General features: G+C 54.1%; 1 protein-coding gene across 1 annotated transcript in view; it reads right to left on the reverse strand.

Moving 5' to 3' along the window:
- LOC105984168 overlaps nucleotides 1-21,133 on the reverse strand; it is a 94,110-nt gene that overhangs the window by 5,247 nt on the left and 67,730 nt on the right. The window contains exons 11-15 of the mRNA XM_013014270.1: nucleotides 19,495-19,582; nucleotides 13,898-14,011; nucleotides 13,423-13,526; nucleotides 2,611-2,688; nucleotides 1,682-1,743 (exon numbers count right to left, since the gene is read on the reverse strand). Coding sequence (XP_012869724.1) covers nucleotides 1,682-1,743; nucleotides 2,611-2,688; nucleotides 13,423-13,526; nucleotides 13,898-14,011; nucleotides 19,495-19,582 — 446 coding nt within the window. The remainder of the gene's footprint in view (nucleotides 1-1,681; nucleotides 1,744-2,610; nucleotides 2,689-13,422; nucleotides 13,527-13,897; nucleotides 14,012-19,494; nucleotides 19,583-21,133) is intronic.

Genomic DNA, 21,133 nt, shown 5'->3' on the forward strand with positions numbered 1-21,133 from the left:
CTTGAGCCACAGCGCCACTTCCGGCTTTTTTCTTTTTTCTTATGTGGTGCTGAGGAATCGAACCCAGGGCCTCATGCATGCAAGGTAAGCGCTCTACCACTGAGCCACCTTCCCAGCCCCCTGGCCTCCACAATTTTTTTTTGGAGGGGGGTGCTTGAACTCTGGGCTTGGGTACTGTCCCTTAGCTCTTCAGCTCAAGGCAAGCACTCTATCGCTTAAGCCATAGCACCACTTCCAAGGAGGATTTCTTGAGTCCAGGAGTTACTAGCCTGGGCAACAGAGCAAGATTTCATCTCAAAAAGGAAAGCAGGGCAGTGGCCCATTCACAACTGGCTGCTGCAGCTAGTTTTCTGGCAAATTCCCCACATTCTTACAGTTTTCTTGTTTCTACATTTAGAATCTTTGTTGTTATTGTTGGTGATGGTGGGTCATGAGACTTAAACTCAGGGCCTGGGCCATGTCCCTGAGCTCTTTTGCTCAAGGCTAGCATGCTACCACTTTGAGCCATAGCCACTTTGTTTTCTGGTGGTTAATTGGAGATAACAATCTTATCTTGCGAACACAGGTGGCTCACACCTGTAATCCTAGCTACTCAGGATGCTGAGATCTGAGAATCACAATTCAAAGCCTGCCTAGGCAAGGAAAGTCAGTGAGAGTCTTATCTTCAATTAACCTCCAGAAAACCGGAAGTAACACAGTGGCTCAAGTGGTAGAATGAATTTTGGCCTTGAGTTGAAGAGCTCAGGGACAACACTCAGGCCCAGAGTTAAAATCATATACCACCACGACCACCACCACTACCACCACCAAAAGATTCTCTTATTTTGGGGTGTGTGTATGTGTGGGGGTTGGTCCTAGGGATTGAACTCGGAGCCTGGGTGCTGTTTGTGGGCTTTTTTTGATCAAGGCTAGCGCTCTAGTACTTGAAACACAGCTCCACTTCTGTCTTTTGGTGGTTAATTGGAGATAAGAGTCTCCCAGACTTTTCTGCCTGGGCTGGCTTTGAACCTCAATCCTCAGATCTTGGCATCTTGAGTAGCTCACAAGCATGAGCCACCACTTAATTCTTTTAAAGGCTAGGTGGAGTGGCTTGCATCTATAATTCCAGCTACTCAAGAGGTAGAGATAGAAGGATATCAGTCCAAGGCTAGCTGGGACAAAGACACAAAACCCTATTCCCCCTTAAACAAACTAAAAGTGAAAAGGATTGAGAGCGTGATTCAGGTGGTAGAACACCTGCCTAGCAAGTGCAAGATCATGAGTTCAACTCCCAATACTAACAAAAGAAAAAAAAATATATATATGAGATGTACGATAGACTTTTTGCTTCCTAAAATGGACAATGGTATCATGGGGGTTGGGATTAAGGAAGGAGATGACAGAGCAAGGAAGGGTCTACAGTGAGCTAGGGAGATCGTGCTTATCTGGTTGGGAAGAGCCACAGGAGGGAGCTTCAAGACTTCCTGGAGGAAAAGCCCACTTCCTGGGAGGGCACTGGAGGACAGTATGAATGGCTGGACGGGGACCAAGCAGAGTCAGGAGCCTGCCTGCCCGGGACTCACAGCTCCATCCCTCCACTGCCCAGGATACGAACTCACATCTGCACTGTGGTCTAGGGAAGAGAGACAAGTACAGGGATGTGGGAAGGGGTGTGGGAGGGCAGGGGGAGCTGCCTACCCACCTTGGCCTCCAGGGCCTTCAGCCGCTCTGTCAGCTCGGATACTTTGCTACAGTTGAGGCAACCTGCAGAGAGGAGGAGGCTGTTGGCTGTGGGCCAGGGGCCCCGGGATCCCCCCCCCTCTGAGTCCGCGGCCCCCAGGACAGGGGTGCAGGGATGAGGCAGACCCCTGGTGACCCCAGCCCAAAAGGAAGCTCAGCATGAGGGACAGGCTATAGAAGCACTGAAGGACAGAGCACCACATGGGGCCCGAATTCTGGCAGCTGGGTGTCCAAAAGGACTTCCTTTCCCAGAAGCCATTGCTAGAAATCCCATTGTTTCAGCAGGATGATGTGGGGCTGAGGTGTGGGCCTGGCGGTTTTAGAGACCAACACACCACAGACGGGGGCTGGCCTTGGAGGTGCCACCCTCTTGCCAGCTCACTGTCAAGTTTCTCTGGCTACCACCAAAGTCATTCCCAGTAGCTTAGACCATTCGCGAGCCTTTACAAGCTGGTCTTCCTGGCCCAGTGCTGCCCCCTCCAGGCAGGACAGGACATGGGGTCAAAGAGGTCTCTCAGGGAGGTATAGGGTGTGTGGCTGCAAGGTTTGAATGAGCTGGTGATGCCTGGCTCCAGCCTCACACACTGCACAAGACTAGAAAACGCATCTCTGATAAGGGCAAACAGGCGCGGGGGATGGGGCTTGGACTTAGTATCTGCAGGAATCCAGGAGTCCTGGCCTTCAGGGCACCTTGTCCAGGTCAGAGGCCTCTCTGGAGACCTTCCTCTCTCCTTGGGAACTCTTTCCAGCCTAAGGTTCTGTGTAACGGTGGGATCCTACTAAGATCCTGGCAGGACCTGATGGCTTTAGAATAATAGACACCCTAAAATTTGGTTCTCTTCCAGGTCTTCCTTGGCCCAGGATCCCCCAAGAAGCTGCCCCAGAACCCACCTGAGAAGGACATAGGCCGAAGGGCCATCCGCCGCATGGTGCTGCCCGGCCACACAGGCTCCACAAGGCCCGAGGAACCTGCAACAGGGAGATGAGGGGAGGGGAGGGTAAGGTCTCTGCTGACTGGGGTCCTCTCTGCCTGGTCAGACAGCCCTGCCTGCCATGTGGCCTCAGAAATGAACACTCTTCTCTTCTTGGTGTAGGGGGACAGGGCATAGGATATAGGGCAAAATCTGGGTCACACAGGACCAGGGCTGAGCTGAAATAAGACAGAACACCTGGCTGGTTGGCTATAGGAGCTGGCAAGGGGGTGGGGGCATAGAAGAGGCTGGGGGCTTGCCCACTAATTCCAGCCAGAGAGGCAAGTTAACAGCGGAGTGTCACCCGACAGGCTCTGGCCCTATTGGTTGATGATCAGGGTGCCATCCTCACTGGACCTGCCTCTGTCCCTCCCAGGCTGAAGGCCTGAAAACGGCGATGTGTGCAAAGGAGTTACTATGTGCACACAGGGCTGGCTTCATAGTAGGTGCTCAATAAAGGAGCCCATGACCCTACCACGTAAACTCTCCCTGCCCGACTTGTTAAGAGGAGACTAGAGTAGAACCAACTGGTTTTAAATGAAAGGCAGGAGGCCAGCCTCTGTTCCAGGAGCCCACCCCTGCGTGCCCTGGCGAGGGGCGCTGTGCCCTGGCTGGTCTGGCTTAGAAAGCCTGGTTTTCCATACAGCTGGAGAAAGGACTGGAGCAGCCAAGCCAGGAGTGGGGACTCCAGCTGGAGGGGTTCTCAAGCCAGCAGTGGCAACTGCTCCCCTCTTCCCCCCTTCCCCAGGCCTGCCTTTTAAGGCCACAACTGTTGTCTTGGGGGGTGCAGGGAGGGGGAGACAAGACCCAAATAAGGCGCAGGCCTGGCAGCTTGGACTTGGGCTGTGGGTTGAGACATGGAATGAGAGGCGCCTGGAACTCAAACCAGACGGGTCCCACTGGCCAACCCCCAGCAGGGAGGCTGCCGGCCCTGCGCCAGGTCCCACCACAAGCCTTTCACTCAGGCACAGCTGTCTCCCTAGCACACAAGCCCCAGGCCGAGCATGCCTAGCGGCCACAGGGGGCTGCAACTTGCCACTCAGGACAGGAACAGGGGTATTCTGGCAAGGGAGATGTCACCATGAGCCATGTATGCTGGAGCTTTAAAGAGCTGAGTGCAATCCCACGGGGTAGAGAATTCTCAGTACTGAAGCCTTGTTCATGCCAGGCAAGTACTCTAGCACCTGAGTCATGCCCCCAGGCCTTTGGGCTGTGAAGTCTTTTGTGTAGGGCTTGAACTCAGGGCCCTCTGTTCTTGCTTAGTTTTTTTCTCCTCCCCACCCTCAGCATCCCCTACTGATCAGCAGCTTTTACTGAGGTTCCTTAGGCACATGCAGACACAGGGTATTTCAGAGTTATTCACCCTCCCTCTTTTTCCTTCTCTCCTTCCCCCTCATCTTCCTACATATGCACATCATTACAGTCATGTGCTGTATAGAGATCTATGTTTTTAATTATCCTTTGTTCTTGTGTGTGTGTGTGTGTGTGTGTGCATGTGCATGTGCATGTGATATGGTATTGGGGCTTGAACTCAGGTCCTGGGCACTGTCTCTGAGTTTCTTTGTGCTCAAGGTTAGCACTCTACCACTTGAGCCACAGCGCCACTTCCAGCTTCTTCTGTTTATATGGTACTGAAGAATTGAACCTAGGGCTTCATGCATGTTAGGCAAGCACTCCACTACTAAACCACATTCCTAGCCCATGTCCTTGAGATTTTTCACTCAAGGCTGGTGCTCTACCACCTGAGCCATAGCACCACTTCTGGATTTTTGCTGGTTAATTGGAGATAAGAGTCTCACAGACTTTCCTACCCGGGCATGGCTTTGAACTGTGATCCTCAGATCTCAGCTTCCTGAGTGGCTAGGATGACAGGTGTGAGCCAGCAGCACCTGGCTTCTGTGTGATGTAACTCTGATTCTCCTATTCTAATATTTTCTTCTTTTTCCATAGCATTTTCTACCCTCAGACATGGAATAACTGGACCAGTTTCTCAGCTGACTGCCACCTGCCTTCCCCAGGCTAGAACATAGTCCCACGTTGTACCTGATCAAAAAAGTGTCCAGTAGGGCCTCAAGGGCCTCAACAAAACTTTGGTTGGTGAATATGTAAATCACGGGCTGGAAATAAATTTCAAGCAGGCACCCTAAAGAAAATGCATACAGAGGTGGGCGCCAGTGGCTCACACCTGTAATCTCAGCTACTTAGGAGGCTGAGATCTGGCACAGTTCCAAGCCATCCTGGGCAGGAAAGTCCATGTGACTCTTTCTTTCTTTCTTTCTGTTGTTGGTCATGGTGGGGCTTGAACTCTGGGCCTGGGTGTTGTCCCTGTGCTCTTCAGCTCAAGTCAAGTGCTCTACCACTTCAGCCACAGTGCCACTTCCAGTTTTCTGTTGGTTAATTGGAGATAAGATTCTCATGGACTTTTTTGCCCAGGTTGGCTTTCAACCATGATCCTCAGATCTCAGCCTCCTAAGTAGCTAGGATTACAGGCAGGAGCCACCAGTGTCCAGCTACCATGAGAATTTTTTTTTGGTCATGGGACTTGAACTCTGGGCCAGGACGCTGTCCCTGAGCTCTTCAGCTCAAGGTAAGTGCTCTATCGTCTGAACCACAGTACCACTTCCTGCCATGAGAATCTTATCTCCAATAAGTCATCCGAAAACTGGAAGTGGCGCTATGGCTCAAAATGTTGCAGCACTAGCCTTGAGCATAAATGGTCAGGGACAGTGCTCAGGTCCTGAGTTCAAGCCCCAGGACTGACAAAAAGGAAAGAAAAAAAAAAAAAGAAGGGGCTGAGAAGGTGGCTCAGTGGTAGAGCGCTTGCCTTGCATGCATGATGCCCTGGGTTTGATTCCTCAGCACCACATAAGCAAAAAGCAAAAAGCCGGAAGTGGCGCTGTGGCTCAAGTGGTAGAGCGCTCGCCTTGAGCTGAAGAGCTGAGGGACAACGCCAAGGCCCACAGTTCAGGCCCCACGACTAACCAAAAAAAAAAAAAAGAAAAAAGAAAATGTGCAACTGGAGCTGGGATGCAGCTGAGTGACACACTGCTTACCCAGCATGCAACAGGCCCTGGGTTTGAGCCCTAGCATCCCTCTCTCGCTCCCTCTCTCCTCTCTTTTCCTCTCCCCCCTCTCTCTCTGTCTCTCTCTCTGTGTCTGTCTCTCTCTCTGCCACACACACACACACACACACACACACACACACCAATAGTGCATACATCAGACTCCAAGTGCCCCAACAATGAACACAGATGTCTAATGCCAGTCCATGGTATTCCTAAGGGCTGGGATGTAGCTCAGTGGTAATGCACTTGCTTAGCAAGTGCAACGTCCTGGGTTTGATCCTCAGTACCAAAAAAGAAAAGACAAAGAAAAAAAAAAGAGTAGTTCTGAGTTATTCATCAATGGATTCCTGGCTTGAATTGCTTTTCCAACTAATTTGTTTCTAGACATTTCTCCAGGAATCATGAAGAACTAGAAGAATGAACAGAAACACAGCCCGATCAGAAAAGAATGCTTAGGGTTAGGTGCTAGGGACTCATGCCTGTAATCCCAACTATCTAGGAGGTAGAATCTAGAGGATTGCTCTTCAAGGCCAGACCAAGCAAAAAGCCCACCAGAAACACTCCACCCCCATGTCAACCAATAAAAAGGTAGGTGTGGTGGTAAGTGCCTGTCATCCTAGCTACCTAGAAAGCGCAAGCAGGAGATTCACAGTCCAGTCTAGCCTGGGCAAAAGCAAGACAGTATTGAAAAACTAAGAAAAACAAAAAGGGCTGGGTTTGTATGTATGTATTTCAAGTGGTACAGCTTGCTCTGGCAAGCATAAAACCCTGAGTTCAAATCCCAGTGTCCACCCTCCCCCCCACCACACATGTGAAAAGAGAAGAAAGGAGAAGAAAGAAGCATAGGAAAAAAGGGAAGCAAAAGGAAAGAACTTTAAAGAATTAGGAAACTGAGCCCGGCACAGGTGGCTCACACCTGTAATCCTAGCTACTTAGGAGGCTGAGATCTGAGAGTTGTGGTTTGAAGCCAGCCCAGGCAGAAAAGTCTGTGAGACTTTTGTTTTGTTTTGTTTTGTTTTGGTCAGTCATGGGGCGTGAACTCTGGGCCTCGGCATTTCAGCTCAAGGCTAGCGCTCTACCACTTGAGCTACAGTGCCACTTCCAGCTTTTTCTGCTTATGTGGTGCTGAGGAATCGAACCTAGGGCTTCATGCATGCAAGGCAAGCACTCTACCACCGAGTTACCTTCCCAGCCTAAGTCTGTGAGACTCTTATCTTCAGTTTTCCATCAAAATGCCAGAAGTGCAGCTGTGGCTCAAGTGTTAGAGCAATAGCCTTGAGGGAGAAAGATATTAGGGGCAGCACCCAGAGCCTGAGTTCAAGCCCCAGGACTGGCGCATGCCCACGCATCCCCCCCCCCCACAAAACAAAAAGCAGACCTGTGGCTCAAGTGGTAGAACACCAGCCTTGAGTGAAGAAGCTGAGAGGCAGCATCTAGACCCTGAGTTCAAGCCCCACGACCAGCACAAACAAACGAAACACAACACAACACAACATAACAAAACAACCAGAAATGGCGCTGCAGCTCAAGTGATAAGAGTGCTAGTAAAAACCTCAGGGAAGCCGGGCACTGGTGGTTCACGCCTGTAACCCTAGCTACTCAGGAGGCTGAGATCTGAGGATCATGGTTCAAAGCCAGCCTGGGCAGGAAAGTCCATGAGACTCTTATCTCCAGTGAACTACCAGAAAACTGGAAGTGGTGCTGTGACTCAAGTGGTAGAGCGCTCGCCTTCAGCTGAAGAGCTGAGGACCAGTGCCAGGCCCAGAGTTCAAGCCCCACGACCAACAAAACAAAACAAACAAACAAACAAAAAACACTCAGGAACAGTGCGCAAGCCCTGAGTTCAAGTCCCAGCACTGGCACACAAATCAGGAAGTATCAACCTCCCTTCTGAAACTGGTTTTTGTCCAGGGACACTGCCACAGCCCCAATGGGCTCACCAAAGCCCAGTCCTTCCTGAAGTCAAGTCCAACCTATCATTCTATCTCAAGAGGACCCTGCATGTGAGTCCCAGGGCCCCAGCCCCAACTTTATTTCCCACCATCTGGGAGGTCACCTACCACCCCAGTGTTCATGGGTACCATTCTGTCCCCAGTTCCTACATCTGTGGCTCCCAGGCCACTGACTCCAGGAAGCCTTCCCGGTTAGGACAAGGCACCCACCAGTACCAAAGTCCCCCCCCCCTACACTCCCTACCTTGCTCCTCCTCCTGGCAAGAGGCAAAAGCAGCCCCCTTTCTTGTACCCAGTGCCCCATGTGTGTCCCTTCTCGTGACCCTGACAGCCCACAGCCACTGAGAACCCAGGCCTAAGGAGAGAGGCCATATAGCAAGACTTCCCCAAACCAAGAATGGAGGTGCAAGAATGTTGGGGATCCCTGAGCTTCAGCCCCGAAGCAGGACCTCCTCATCACAGCCACCACCCCAAGGCTTTGGCTGCTCAGAGATCTCAGGCCCCAGGGGCACAGGCTGCACAGCTGGGCCAGGTCCCAGTCCCGTGGGAAGTGACTAGGAAAATGTAAATATTTGTAGATGGCCAGCTGGTGGCCTGAGCCAGGCAGGCCAGGGTCAGAGCTGAGGCTGAGAGCTCCAGAACCTCCCAACCTGGCCAGGAGGCCTCTGGGTAGGAAGGCTGGCCTATATCTGGCCTGGGCCTTTCTTGGGGGTGAGGGAAATTTCCATCCGATTCTTACACACCCACATCTTGCCAGGCCTGTGCCAGGCACACAAGCTGCAAGTAGTAAGGGCAGGTTGGGGCCAGCTTAGCCAAGGGGGAGTACTGGGAAGGTCGTGGGCAGAGGGGACAGCCACTGCCAGGGTGGGCAGAAGGCCAGGGTGGGCAGAGGTGGAGGATGGCGGGGAAGGTGGGGTGTGGAGGGACAGTGGGGAGCCTCCCAGATAGGAGGAGGAGCAGGTCGGGGTAGGAGGTGGAAGCAGACCGACTGGCACCGTGTCTAGGCCTCGGGATCTGAACCTATAAAGCCATGCACAGGCCTGGCTCTGCCTGCACCTGGCTCCAGATGCACTCGGGGGTGCCCAGCCCCCAGGCCTGGGAGGCCCAGGGCCCAGGAAGGGGGCAATCACTCTGAGGCTTTTGTGCTGTGTGGCCCGATTGGGACACAGACAGGTATGCAAGACAAGACAAGAGGGGAGGCTGGGCAGCCGGGTTCCAGGGGGGGTCCAGAGGACAGAGAGCCCCTAGCCTTGCTCTCTTTCCACCTGGGGGTGCTGGCTTCCACCAGCCTTGGGGCACCCCACACTATCTGAACACACTCCTGGTGACATCTCAGGCAGCGCTGCAGGAGGGTGCAAAGACAACCCCCCCCCCAGGCTAGAGGCAGCTCCTGCCTGGCCTAGCTGGGCTTTCCCCTCCCCTGTGTCTCTCCTGCTTTTGAACCCTGTGCTCAGAGGGCCGCGGCAGCTTCCTTTGTCATTGTCACTGCAGGCAGGGCCCAGTCTGGCTGTGCTCCAGACCTCAGGTCAGAACTCTGGGGAGAACCTGACCACATGCTTGAGTGCTGTGTGCCTTTGCATAAGCCCTGTGCCCTCTCTGAGTCCGCCCCTCCCCCTTTATATATAATCTAGACAATAGATGAGGTAAGAGATCTGTCTACAGAGAGCCCCAGAGGCAGGGAAGGGGCTTAGGGGTAGTCATAGCAGAACCTACCTGCTTGGGCCATTTGGGGTGAGGGATCAGACCCAGGCAGGCCCAGGGAAGACTGTTAGGTTCTGGCTGCCTTCCTGCTGTGGCCCTGGCAATGTGCCCACCAGGCCCCGCCCCTGGCCTACCCCACCCACTCGGTACATCCTGGCTTTGGCTCTTTCTCATCCATTGTTTCTAGTGAGCACCACTGTTTCCACGAGCCGGCGGCCAGGTGGGTGCCTCAGCCTCCAACCCCAGCTGGCCGCATCTTCATCCTGGCTCTCTTGTGCTGAGTGACCCTGGGCCAGTCTTGGAGCCTTCGTTCCCCCATGTGTAACATGGGGTCTATTCTAGCTCATCCTCACTCATTATCCCAGGGTAAACACCCAGTCTTCAGAGGAGAGAACTAAAGCCAAGAGCGACAAAGTCTTTCCTTGCTCCCAGCACAGGGTGGGGAAGAAGAGAGAGGGAGACATTTGTGAAACATCTGCTCTGCCCACTTCTTTTCTTTTCTTTTTGTCGGATGTGGGGCTTGAACTCAGGGCCTGGGTACTGTCCCTGAGCTCTTTTGTTCAAGGCCCAGCACTCAACCACTCTGAGCCACAGCTCATGGACTTTCCTGCCTGGGCTGGCTTTGAACCACGATCCTCTGATCTCAGCCTCCTGAGTAGCTGGGATGATAGGTGTGAGCCGCTGGCACAGGGCAGGGCTGCCAGCTTCTCAATCCTCAGTGACCATCAACTAAAGACAGCACTCAGAGATGTGAAGTTGCTCTGAGTCACACGGCGCTGAGCAGCTGGAGCAGGGCTGGGTTCTGACATGCCAGACCTTTGGCTTCGTCCGTGGCTCACCCCTGGTTGCTCTGGTGACACAGCTCTGGGGCTCTGGGGTCAGGCCTCATTGAGCAGGCTGCAAGGGTAGCCGGCCGCTGGGGGAGGAGGGGCCAGCCATGTCTCTACACCCCACCACTCCCCCTGGCCCCCCTGGTGGATGGGGAGGGGCCTTCCTGTCTTGGGGGGGGTCATCCTGCAGGACCTCCCCCCACCATGGACTCCTGCACTGCTCACAGCTCAGCAACGTTGCAGGGGAGTGGATTCTACCACCGACTCATTTCATAGCGAAGATGCTGGTGCTCGGGGTGGGGAACCCCGGCCTGCACTGCTGTCCCCCAACCCTGGATTCTTTGCATAATGACTTATACAATATGGGGGTCAGGGGGGAGTCTGGGGCCCGAGGCCGCACAGCTGCTAGATGGAGCCACTGCCCAGGCCTCCGGGAGCCTGGATAACCCATCTCCAGGCCTGGATGGGGCTGAGACATCGGGCTTGGCCTGACTCTGTGCTTCCCCATGGGCAGAAGCCCCAGATCTTGGCTGAGCCCTGGATGGGTACCTCCTGTGGAGAGATTCAAGGGCTTCCCCACGGGTCCTCTGTTCTCACCTGGGCCATGGGCCCCAGCCTGGAAGGTCTGCCCTCAGGAGAGTAGCCAGAGACAGTGGCCTTTGCTTGTCTGGCCAGCTTGAGGGCCTGAGCCTGGGATTTGCCCTCATTTCCTCTATGGGGCTCCTTTTCAACAGGAGGAAGAGGGCGCTGTGCTGGGCTCCTAGCCTCCCTTATGGGGGGCTGTCTCCTCCCTTGGGCCACTCATTCCCTCCCCAGCTCTACTGGGTAATCCCAACTCACACCCGAACCCCCCACTTTCTGTCCTTACTTCTTGGTGAATTCTGCCCCATCTCATTGCTTGACTCTGAATTCTGGACTCTGCCTCTGGGCCTCAGTCACTCCACTGTGATGGACCAGGCTGATATAAATCTCAAGGCTGAGGGTGGTGGCTGACACCTGTAATCCCACTTGGGAGATAATTTCAGTTCAGCTTGGGGAAAAAGTAAGCAAGACCCCGTTTCAACCAGTAAGTTGAGTCTGGCGGGGTACAACTGCCATCCTCACTACTCAAAAGGTATAAATAGGAAAATCTCAGTCCAGCTTGGCCCTGATCAAAAAGTATGGGATCCTATTTGTTTTTGTTTTTGGTCCGGTCCTGGGGCCTGAACTCTGGGCCTGGGCGCTGTCCCTCAGCTCTTCAGCTCAAGGCTGGCGCTCTACCTCTTGAGCCACAGCGCCACTTCTGGCTTTTTTCTTTTTGCTTATGTGGTGCTGAGGAATCAAGCCCAGGGCCTCAGGCATGCAAGGCAAGCACTCTACCACTGAGCCACCATCCCAGCCCCAATGGGATCCTATTTGAAAAGCAGTAAAGCCAAAAGGGCTGGATGTATAGCTCAAGTGGTAAAATACTTGGCTAGCAAGTGCAAAGCTCTGAGTTGAAACTCAAGCATTTCTTCCATTAACTCCATACCTCCTGAGTCTTGAGGTGTGTTGTCACCCATCCCCACTGTTGGAACCAAGATATATCCTTCATAACAGATGGACAGGGCCAGCAAGGAGCGGGCCCTTCAGGGCAGAATGTGAGCTGCACATGGACATGGTGGATGGCTGAAAGGATCCCTTTGCCTGGGACACGTTCCACATCTGAGGCCCCAAGGAGGGGGATCCAGGAAGGCAGGGTTCGAATCCTGACTTTGCCGCAGAGGATCTGTGCATTACCATCTTCCTGAGCCTCAGGGTCCTCACTGAAATTGAGGGGAAAAGGCCCTACACTCTGGGGTGTGTGTTCCCATGTCATGCAGAAACATCCAGATGGGTGCAGGAGTTTGCATGTTGAGTGTTCCCCAAACAGCACCCACAGTGAAAAACTGGCCCTCCATTTGCAGGGAACTAGATAGAACTAGAGCACATCATTTTGAGTGAGGTAAGCCAGAAGCAAAGAGACATGGTCTCCCTGATATGTGGATGCTAAAGCCAAAATGCAAGGGGATAGGACAAACAGGACTTGAGAAACCAAGGATCGCCACTCATTTTGTTGTATCACTGCTAAATGACTCCATGTTCTTGACCACATATAAGGTATATATGTGACAACAGAGGAAAGCTAGGAGGCAGACACAGAATCAGTGGGAAAGGGGAAAACATACAACGGAGGGACCCATCAGCTGCACTGGACGCAGATGAAAATGAACTAAGCAACCCAAAGACAGCGACGGGAGGGGAGGAATGAGAGGGCAAGAGGGAGCAGCCTACACTAAGCAGAAGAAATGTAAACATCACCTGATGTGGAAGAAATAATTATATTGTCAGAGCTCATAGAATTCACAAACGTTATAGACCATGATAATGACAATTTGCCTTGTGAAGGTTAAAATGTGTTTGTGACTTTTACTAAGTATTTTTCTGTGAAATACGTGAAACTTATATAATCACCTAATCTCAATTTAAAAAAAAAAAAAAGAAAGAAAAACTGGCCTTCAAGCCAGTATTATTAATGAAGCCTTTAAGAGACAGGGCCTTCGGGAGTCCTTAAGTCCCTGGCCCAGGAGCCACAGCTTGTTTTCAAAGGGGACTGGGAGCCCTTGATCCTTCCCTCCCCTCCCCTCCCCTTCCCTCCCCTCCCCTCCCCTCCCCTTCTCTCCCCTCCCCTCCTCTTCCCTCCCCTCCTCTCTTCTTTCCTCCTCTCCCCTCCCCTCCTCTTTCTTGCCTCCTGGCCCTGAGGTTCACTCCAGGCCCAAAGCCACTATCATAGGGTCAGCCAATCACAGACTAGAAGCTCTTACAAAGCAAACCTTCTTGTTTTACTAGTGGATTATTTCAGGTAACTTGTTACAGTGACTGGAAGTTAACTCATACACCAAGTTGGAAGAAAGACCATGGGATGGTGTGGCTTTAAGCATGAATAACACAACACGTAAGAAATTCTCCCAGGGGCCCTGAGAGTCTCCTGAGGGTCACCGCAAGGGAAATGGCAGACACCTGTGTCTGAGCCACGCCATGTTGGCCGCTCTATGCCCTGGGCTGCCATGCGAATGGTGTGTGTGCAGTGTCTCTGGACTCAGCAGCAATCCAGTGTCCCTGAGCATGCGTGGGACGTACTTGGACCCTTGTCACAGGGCCCCAGACAAGGGCTGGGCTGTCTTACCTTCCTCGCAGGTCACCCCTGAATGCCCAGGGCAGCACCGCCATTCCCGGGCAGTCACTGTCTTGTACATCACTTTGTATGTGGGCCGCACCACGGTTCTGTAGCTGCAAAAACGTCCAGGTGGCTGGGTTCAGATGGGGTTTTCCACCGCCCTGTCCACTGCTCTGGACACCCCTGGGGCCAAGGCCAGCCTCCTGGGCCACCTCCCACTCCCCTCAGGGTCTTTCTGGATTCTTGGAAGAACTCCCACATCTGTCAACCCCTTTTGCACCTCCACAGCCAAGGAGATGTGGACAGGAAAGCCCAGCAGGCCGGGCATATCTGTCCCCAGCAGAGGAGGAACACAAGGATGGGGTGATCCCTCACCACACAACGTTCCCTCTGCACTGACCACCCTGGGGTCTCAGCCTTCTCCCGCACGCCGTCCCATCTCCAGGCCTTTGCCCGTGCTGGGCACTGTCTCTCCACCACTTACCTACTCCCCGGGCAGCTCATGGGCCAGGGGCAGTTCTGCAGCACTCGCTGAAGGTAGGTGCCATTTTGTACGTGGCATGAGACAGTACGGGTCACCACGTAGGAGCACCAGTTCCTGAAAAAAGACCCAAAGAGTAGAATGTGAGGTGTCAGGTGCCCAAGACTCCAGGAGGGTGGGTGAGGAGGTCTGTGCCCTCTCCAAGAGCCTCAAGCCTCTGGACAGAGACTCCTGAGCTCTGAGTCCTTTAGGTTCCAGTGGGGTCTGAGCAGTCCCGCCTACAACTCAAGGGTGTGGTCCTACTGGAGGCTGCCAGAGACCCTTGGGGTCAGAGGGAGTGGTTATAACTATGACTGGCCACCCACCCTGGGGCCCTGGTCAGGCCTCACACAAGAGTGTGAGGGAGGAAGGAAATGAACAGATGTTAAAGGCCTGGGTGTAGCGCCCAGCATGCAGTGAGTGTGACAAACAGCAGCTCCAGAGGTTGAGCTGGGTGGAGCAGATAGACAGCCTTCTTGGACCTACAGAGAGCCAGTTTGATCAACGTTGAACGCAAGGCCTCCTGCTTGCTAGGCAGGTGCTCTGCCACTTAAGCTGTGTCCCTAGCCCTTCTGTTTTGAATTTGTTATCCGATAGGGTCTCACGCTTTTGCCCAGGTTACCTTCAGATGGGGATCCTCCTATCTCTGCCTCTCAAATAATTGGGATTACAGATGTGACCCACCATACCCGTCCTGAAAGTACAATCTCCCCACCCCCACCCCGATTTTATGCACGACTACTTATATACATACACAGAAACAGGAACAGTTCTCTGGCTCTATTTTCTTTTTTGGGGGGTCTGGTCATGGGGCCTGAACGCTGGGCCTGGGCGCTGTCCTACAGCTCTTCAGCTCAAGGCTAGCACTCTACCACTTGAGCTACAGTGCCACTGCCGGCTTTTTTTTTTTTTTTTCTCTGCTTATGTGGTGCTGAGGAATCAAACCCAGGGCCTCATGCATGCAAGGCAAGAGCTCTACCACTGAGCCATCTTCCCAGCCCCTCTATTTTCTTTTTTTAATTTTCTATGCCAATCTTGGGGCTTGAGCTCAGGGCCACGGCAATGTCATTGAGCTCTTTTGCAAGACCAGCACTGTACCGCTTGAGCCACAGCTCTACTTCAGGCTATTGGTGAGTCATTTATTGAAGATAAGATCCTCATAAACTTTCCTGTTGGGGCTGGCTTTTGAACTCTAATCCTTAAATCTCAGCTTTCCGAGTAGCTAGGATTTACAGCTATGAGCTGCCCGGTTCGGGCTCTATTTTAACAGACATACACCCATTCTGTTCCTCCTTATCCAGACATGACAGCCATCCCTGGGTTGCATGCCCACAGACCTTAGGTTCTGATCCAGGGCCTGACTCTCCGTCTGGTGGGTTTCTGGCTATTTAGGCAGCTCCCAGTGTTGCTGCATTCCAGTGCTATCGCAGGAAGCCCCCGACACCTGCGCCCTGGGCACAGCCATACACTCCGGCAGCTTCATGGGCCATGTGGAATTATCCCTTCTGCCAGCTCCCTCCCCCTTCTCTTCCTCGTGTGGTTGGATCCTAGTGGGACTTCCCCAGGATCCCATGACGCTGCTCCCAGTCCAGGGCTTTCTTTCCTGTGAGCCGCGTAGGGGTGGGACAATGGGGCGCTGGACTGAAGTGGGGGCGGGTGCGTCCATGGTGGCTGCAACATTCCAGGTGTTCAGCAGCCCTCAGCCCTGCCGGGGGGTCATGAGCTCAGGGCTCTTTGCTGGGGCTGCGAAAGGAGGCCTGGTGTCAGGTGACCTTCCTCAGCCTGGGCCCCCCACCCCCCGCAGGCATCCCCCCCTTGTGGTCTTGAGCCCAAGGTCAGCAGGTTCCCAGGCTGAGACCTTCACAGAGCCATAGGCCGTGGCTCACAAGCCCAAGGAGGACACAGGAGCTGAGGCCTCTGGATAGAATCTAAGGCCAGGCAGGGCCACCTCCATTCCTGGTTCGAATATGGCTCTTTCATGCGCCAGTTCAGCCATATAAGCAATTGTCCCAGAGCCTCAGCTGGCTCACCATCTGAGATCCATGTGTATATTTTCAGCATACAGTAAGTGCTCAATATGTGACGTGCATGGGCCTTCATCTCAGCAATGGGGCAGAGCGATAGCTGAGTGCACACCGTCATCCCCAGTGACATGGGGAAGCACAAACCGGACGATCGCAGCCCAGGCTGGTCCGAGCATAAAGTGAGACCCTACTTTGGAAATAATCATGTCCATTTGTGTTTTGTGTTAATCATGTCATTTGATGACATTTCCGAGCCAGGTGCAGTGGTAGTCCCAACAACCAGGGAAGCTGAGGCAGAAGGATCGCTTGAGCCCAGAAGCTTGAGACCACGCAGGGAAAGAGTGAGACCCTATCTCCAAAAGAAAAAGACGCTGGCACGGTGGTATACACCTACCATCCCAGCTACTACCAGAAGGCAGAAAGTAGGAGGATCACCAGATGGTGATGCAGCTTGGGCAAAAGAGCAAGACCCTATCTCGAAATAACCTAGCAAAAACAGGGACTAGAGGTATGGCTCAGAAGTAGAGCACCTGCCTAGCAAGTGTAATAAGGCTCTGAGTTCAAACCCCAGTACTACCCAAAAAAGAAGAAAGAAGAAAGTTCCCACTCCATAGAGCCTCAAGTCCATAAAGTTGTGCTTCTGAGCCCTTGGAGTTTTGTCTGGAGGTGGGAAAGAAATGCAAACAACTTGGTGTTCAAGCTCCCCACAGCCCAGGCTGGCTGAGGGTTCCAGAGGAAGGAACAACCAGAGTACTGGGAAGTAGAACCCCTGGATGAGATACAGGAGGGGCAGAATAAATGCTTCATGCCAGGGTGAGGGTGCACACAGACACACACACACATGTACACGCAGGCCTACAGGGCTGAGCACACACGCCGGAGCACAGCCGTGCGTGTGCCCACATGGAAGCACATCTGCCGTGCATGAACACACCTGTGCTGTGTGCACATGCACAATGGCACAAGCACAGACTCATGCACGCAGGACAGGCATTCCACAGCGTCGCTACAAAAAAGCCCAGCCATGCTCACCTTCATTCTCACACACGCTGTCCCCCATGGATACAGGCTGCGGCTGCCATTTCTGTGTGCGCTCACATCCATGTGCTCACATGCACACACACTTCACGTGCACCGACTGCAGAGGCAGGCCCAGCGGGGCTGTGATAACTGCCCTCCTGCATGCATACACACAGGTGTGCACAGACCACCCCCTCCATGTGATGCCCAGGACCCAGTTAGGCTAGGGAATAGATGCCTGTCTGCAAACGTCCAAGCTGTCTTTTTTTTTTTTTTTTTTGGGTCCGGTCATGGGGCCTGAACTCTGGGCCTGGGCGCTGTCCCTCAGCTCTTCAGCTCAAAGCTAGCGCTCTACCACTTGAGCCATTCCGGCTTTTTTCTTTTTGCTTATGTGGTGCTAAGGAATCGAACCCAGGGCCTTGAGCATGCAAAGTAAGTGCTCTACCACTGAGCCACCTTCCCAGTCCCCCCTTTTTTTTTTAAACCAGCAGGAGCTAGAGAAAACTTTTTTTTTCTCTCCTTCATTAAAATCACCCTGGCTAGGCACTAGTGGCTCACACCTGTAATCCTAGCTTCTCAGGAGGGTGAGATTTGAGGATCATGGTTCAAAGCCAGTCTGGGCAGGAAAGTCCATGAGACTCCAATGTACCACCAAAAAGCCAGAAGTGGAGCTGTGGCTCAAGAAGCAGAGTGTCAGCCTTGAGTGGAAAAGCCAAGGGACAGTGCCCAGGCCCTGCGTGCAAGGACCTCCCCCCCAACTCCCCTCCACTCCCCCATCCTGAAATCAGCTGGAAGGCACTTGGTGATGTTTGCTGAATGACTGAATGATGAAGAACAATGACTCTAGGCAGGAGGAACAAGACAGAAAGGGTCCCAGAAATAGAGGGAACACTGGACACCCTGCTCCATCCCATGGATCCTGGGGGCTTCCTTTCCTGGGGTGTGGTCAACAGTGATCTCTGAGAGCCAGGTGAGGCTGGGGGAGGGGGGGCAGGTGGGAGGAGACAGCATCTCTCCTGGGCCTGCCGCTCTGCCCACTCAGTACTTCCAGGGCCCCCAGAGGGCCCTGGGAGGGGAGAAAACAGGCCAGACCAGCTCAGCCTGGCACTGGCCACCCCCTTCTGATTACCCCCCCCACCCTCCACTCCCTGCTGAGAGGGGCCCAGGGGACTTTGTCTCCACAGGGCCCAGGGCTGCGATCCGGAACAGTGATAGGGGCTAATTGCAGGAGGCAGCCAAGCGGGCCTGGGGCCAAGGGCCGTTATGAAAAGGAGAGGAAAGAACGGAGACAGGCGGGTGGGGGCAGGGTGACGAGAGCCAGAACTCCATACTGAGGCCCAGCTCCAGTCCTGCCCTGCTGTCTTCTTACTGTCCCCCACCCCCACCCCGCCGTGACCTTGGACCAGGCTCTGACCCCTCTGACCTCACCGTGGCCACCTGCACATGGGGAGAACAGCATGATTCTATGCCAGCATTGTGCTTTTGCTCTATGCCAGTACCGGGGCTTGAACTCAGGGCCTTGTGCTCTTGCTTAGTTTTTCCACTCAAGGAAAAGTGCTCTGCCACTTGTGCCATAGACCCACTAAACGCCGATGCTCTGCTTCCTTCTTGTCTCTTGACTTCCATGACGTACCTGGCAGTGTGGCCCAGGGGCCTCCGTGGGGCCCAAAGACACGACACCTACAAGGTGCGCACCTCATTTTGAGGATAGATTGACAGGCCAGGCACTGCATTTTAGAGGGGGGAAACTGAGGCTCCGAGAGCTGGTGGAGAGGGGTTAGGCTGATGCCATGGTGTCTGTTTTCCCAAAGACAGCCAGGTCCCCGGGAGGTTGTCCTGCGCCAGCATCCCGGTGACAATGATGGTGCTGGCTCCAACTCCGGAGCCAAAGGGTTGAGATGAGTGGTTCAAAACCAACAGGGATTCAAGCTGGGAGGGGCCCTGAAGGGACCAAGCAGCAGCATCAGGGATGAGGAGGGTTGGTGGGTTGGGGAGGGGGGGCTATGATGAACCAAAGCCACTCTGCACAGCCCCTGGGCACCCCGATTCCAGGGTCTTGGTCTCGCCACATTCCTGGGGCTGGGGGCGGCCCCTTGGATGTCTTCCCGGGCTTCCCCCTGCCCATGCACAAAGCCTGCCTTTAGTCCCTTGGCTGCCAAGGGACTCCTGGGGCGCCTGGCTGGGGGTGGAGGGAGGGCTGATGGGGCATGGGCACCCCCTTGCTGTCTCCAAGATGCCGGGACCAGGCCACAGATGCCTCCTGCTTAGGTCTCCACTCTACTCATGTGGGTGATGGCGGACTCCCCTGTCGGTAGTAGCTCTTTGCTAGTGCCATGGGGAAGGATAGACTGAAGGGGGAAAAAGAAGAAAACAGGCTCATGGCCATGCAATGAAATGTTTCAAGGCAAGGGACAGGCAGAAAGAAAACCTCTTCCTGTTCAAAGCCGGGTCGCCAAACTCCCAACTGGCAAACTTCCCCAACCCCCTCTCAAGATGACAAGCTCTCTGCATCCTCACCACTGGGGAGCAAAGGACTCTGGGATGGCAAACTGACTCTCCTGCACCACCGTGATACATACCTTCCTCTCAGCCTCAGTTTCTTTATCTGTAATATGGGAGCAACACCACTGCCCACAGAGCTACTGTGCCAGCCTTCTGTTAACAGATGGAGGTGGCACTGTTCCTTAGCTTTTTCACTCAAGGCTGGCATTCTAACACTTGCGCCATAGCTCCACTTTTGGCTTTTTCCTGCTTAATTGGAAACAAGAGACTTGTGAACTTTCCTGCCTGGACCGGCTTTGAATTTCAATCCTCATATCTCAGCTTCCTGAGTAGCTAGGATTTGGGGCATGCGCATTGGCCACGGGCCCTCTGCTAGAATCTTATCCCATCCTGGCGATGAGTAGTACAGGCTAGAAAGTCCTGCCTTGGCACAGCTGGAGAGGAGTCTGGGCTGGAAGCTTTTCTCCACCAACATCCTGAGTCTGGCTCTGGCAAGTTCAAGTTCCTAATCTTGGTCCTCTTAGCACCCGAGATCCTGGGGACTCACACCCCTGGCTCAGGAAGCTCATATTCCCCCTCAGAGCCGTGGCTTCTTCCTCTGTAAAACCAGGATCATCAAAACCATGGCTTCAGTGGCGACAGATGAAGGAAAAGTGCTCAATCCAAGCCCAGCCGTGGTCAGTGCACAGTAGGTGGTGGTTGTGACATTTGTCACAGGTCCATCCCTGCCTGGAACAACTGCTCTTCTGGTCTCTGATGCCTCTGAGCCACTCCCATCCTCTAGCCTGCCCCGGGGTCACCTACTTTTGCTACCCCAGCAGGGGCACGGCTGGCCCCTGACCACTGGGAAAGGGGAAATTCTGAAAAGAATTAAAGAATTGAGGCCATAGGGGGTGGAGGCTGGGCAGGACTTTGAATGGGATGAAAAGGCCTAAGGGGCCTGGCTAGGGCACATTGTCTGCCTTAGTCCAGGAGGCTGGCCCTTGAGGGGAGACCCTAGCAGGGGCAGGGACTGCAGGCAGAGCCGGATCTGGGACAGGTCCAAAAACTGCCATCAAAACAGGAAGATACAAGCGGGGTGCTGCCGGTGGCTCACGCCTGGAATCCTAGCTACTCGGGAGGCTGAGATGTGAGGATGGCGGTTTGAAGCCAGCCGGGATGACCTGGTTTTCTGGCCTCAGTTTGTAAGTCTGTTGAATGGGGGACAGTCGAGGGGCTGTCAGGAGGGCGTGCAAACGCGGGTCCCGGGGGAAGCGTCTGACACTGACCCCGGGCTGACTCCACCCCGGTCCTTCCTCCCGGGGAAATAAATAGCTGGGACACTAAAAAAAGCCAGGAGCAGGGACAGGGGAGGGGTGCTCCCCTCTCGGGACGTGCGTTAAGGGGTGCCCCTGGCCTTTTCCATGTGCGGGGGGGGGGTGACAAGTCCTGGGGGGCTTAGGGGTCCTTGCACCCTGTCCCCCCCTGTCCACTCGGGGGCTGAGGGCCGAGCGTGGGGGGGGGAGGCCGTCCTCCGGACACGAGCCCAGGGACCTCGCCCTCCGGGGAGCCTCCCCCACGGCCCAGACGGCCCGCTGGTCCCAACCAGGAATGGAAGTAGAGAAGGGGGCGGCACGGTGGATGGAGGCGCGCAGGGCGGGGGGCGCGGGCGGGG

The sequence above is a fragment of the Dipodomys ordii genome, unplaced genomic scaffold (assembly GCF_000151885.1).
Source record: "Dipodomys ordii isolate 6190 unplaced genomic scaffold, Dord_2.0 Scaffold23, whole genome shotgun sequence".
Classification (NCBI taxonomy): Eukaryota; Metazoa; Chordata; class Mammalia; order Rodentia; family Heteromyidae; genus Dipodomys; species Dipodomys ordii.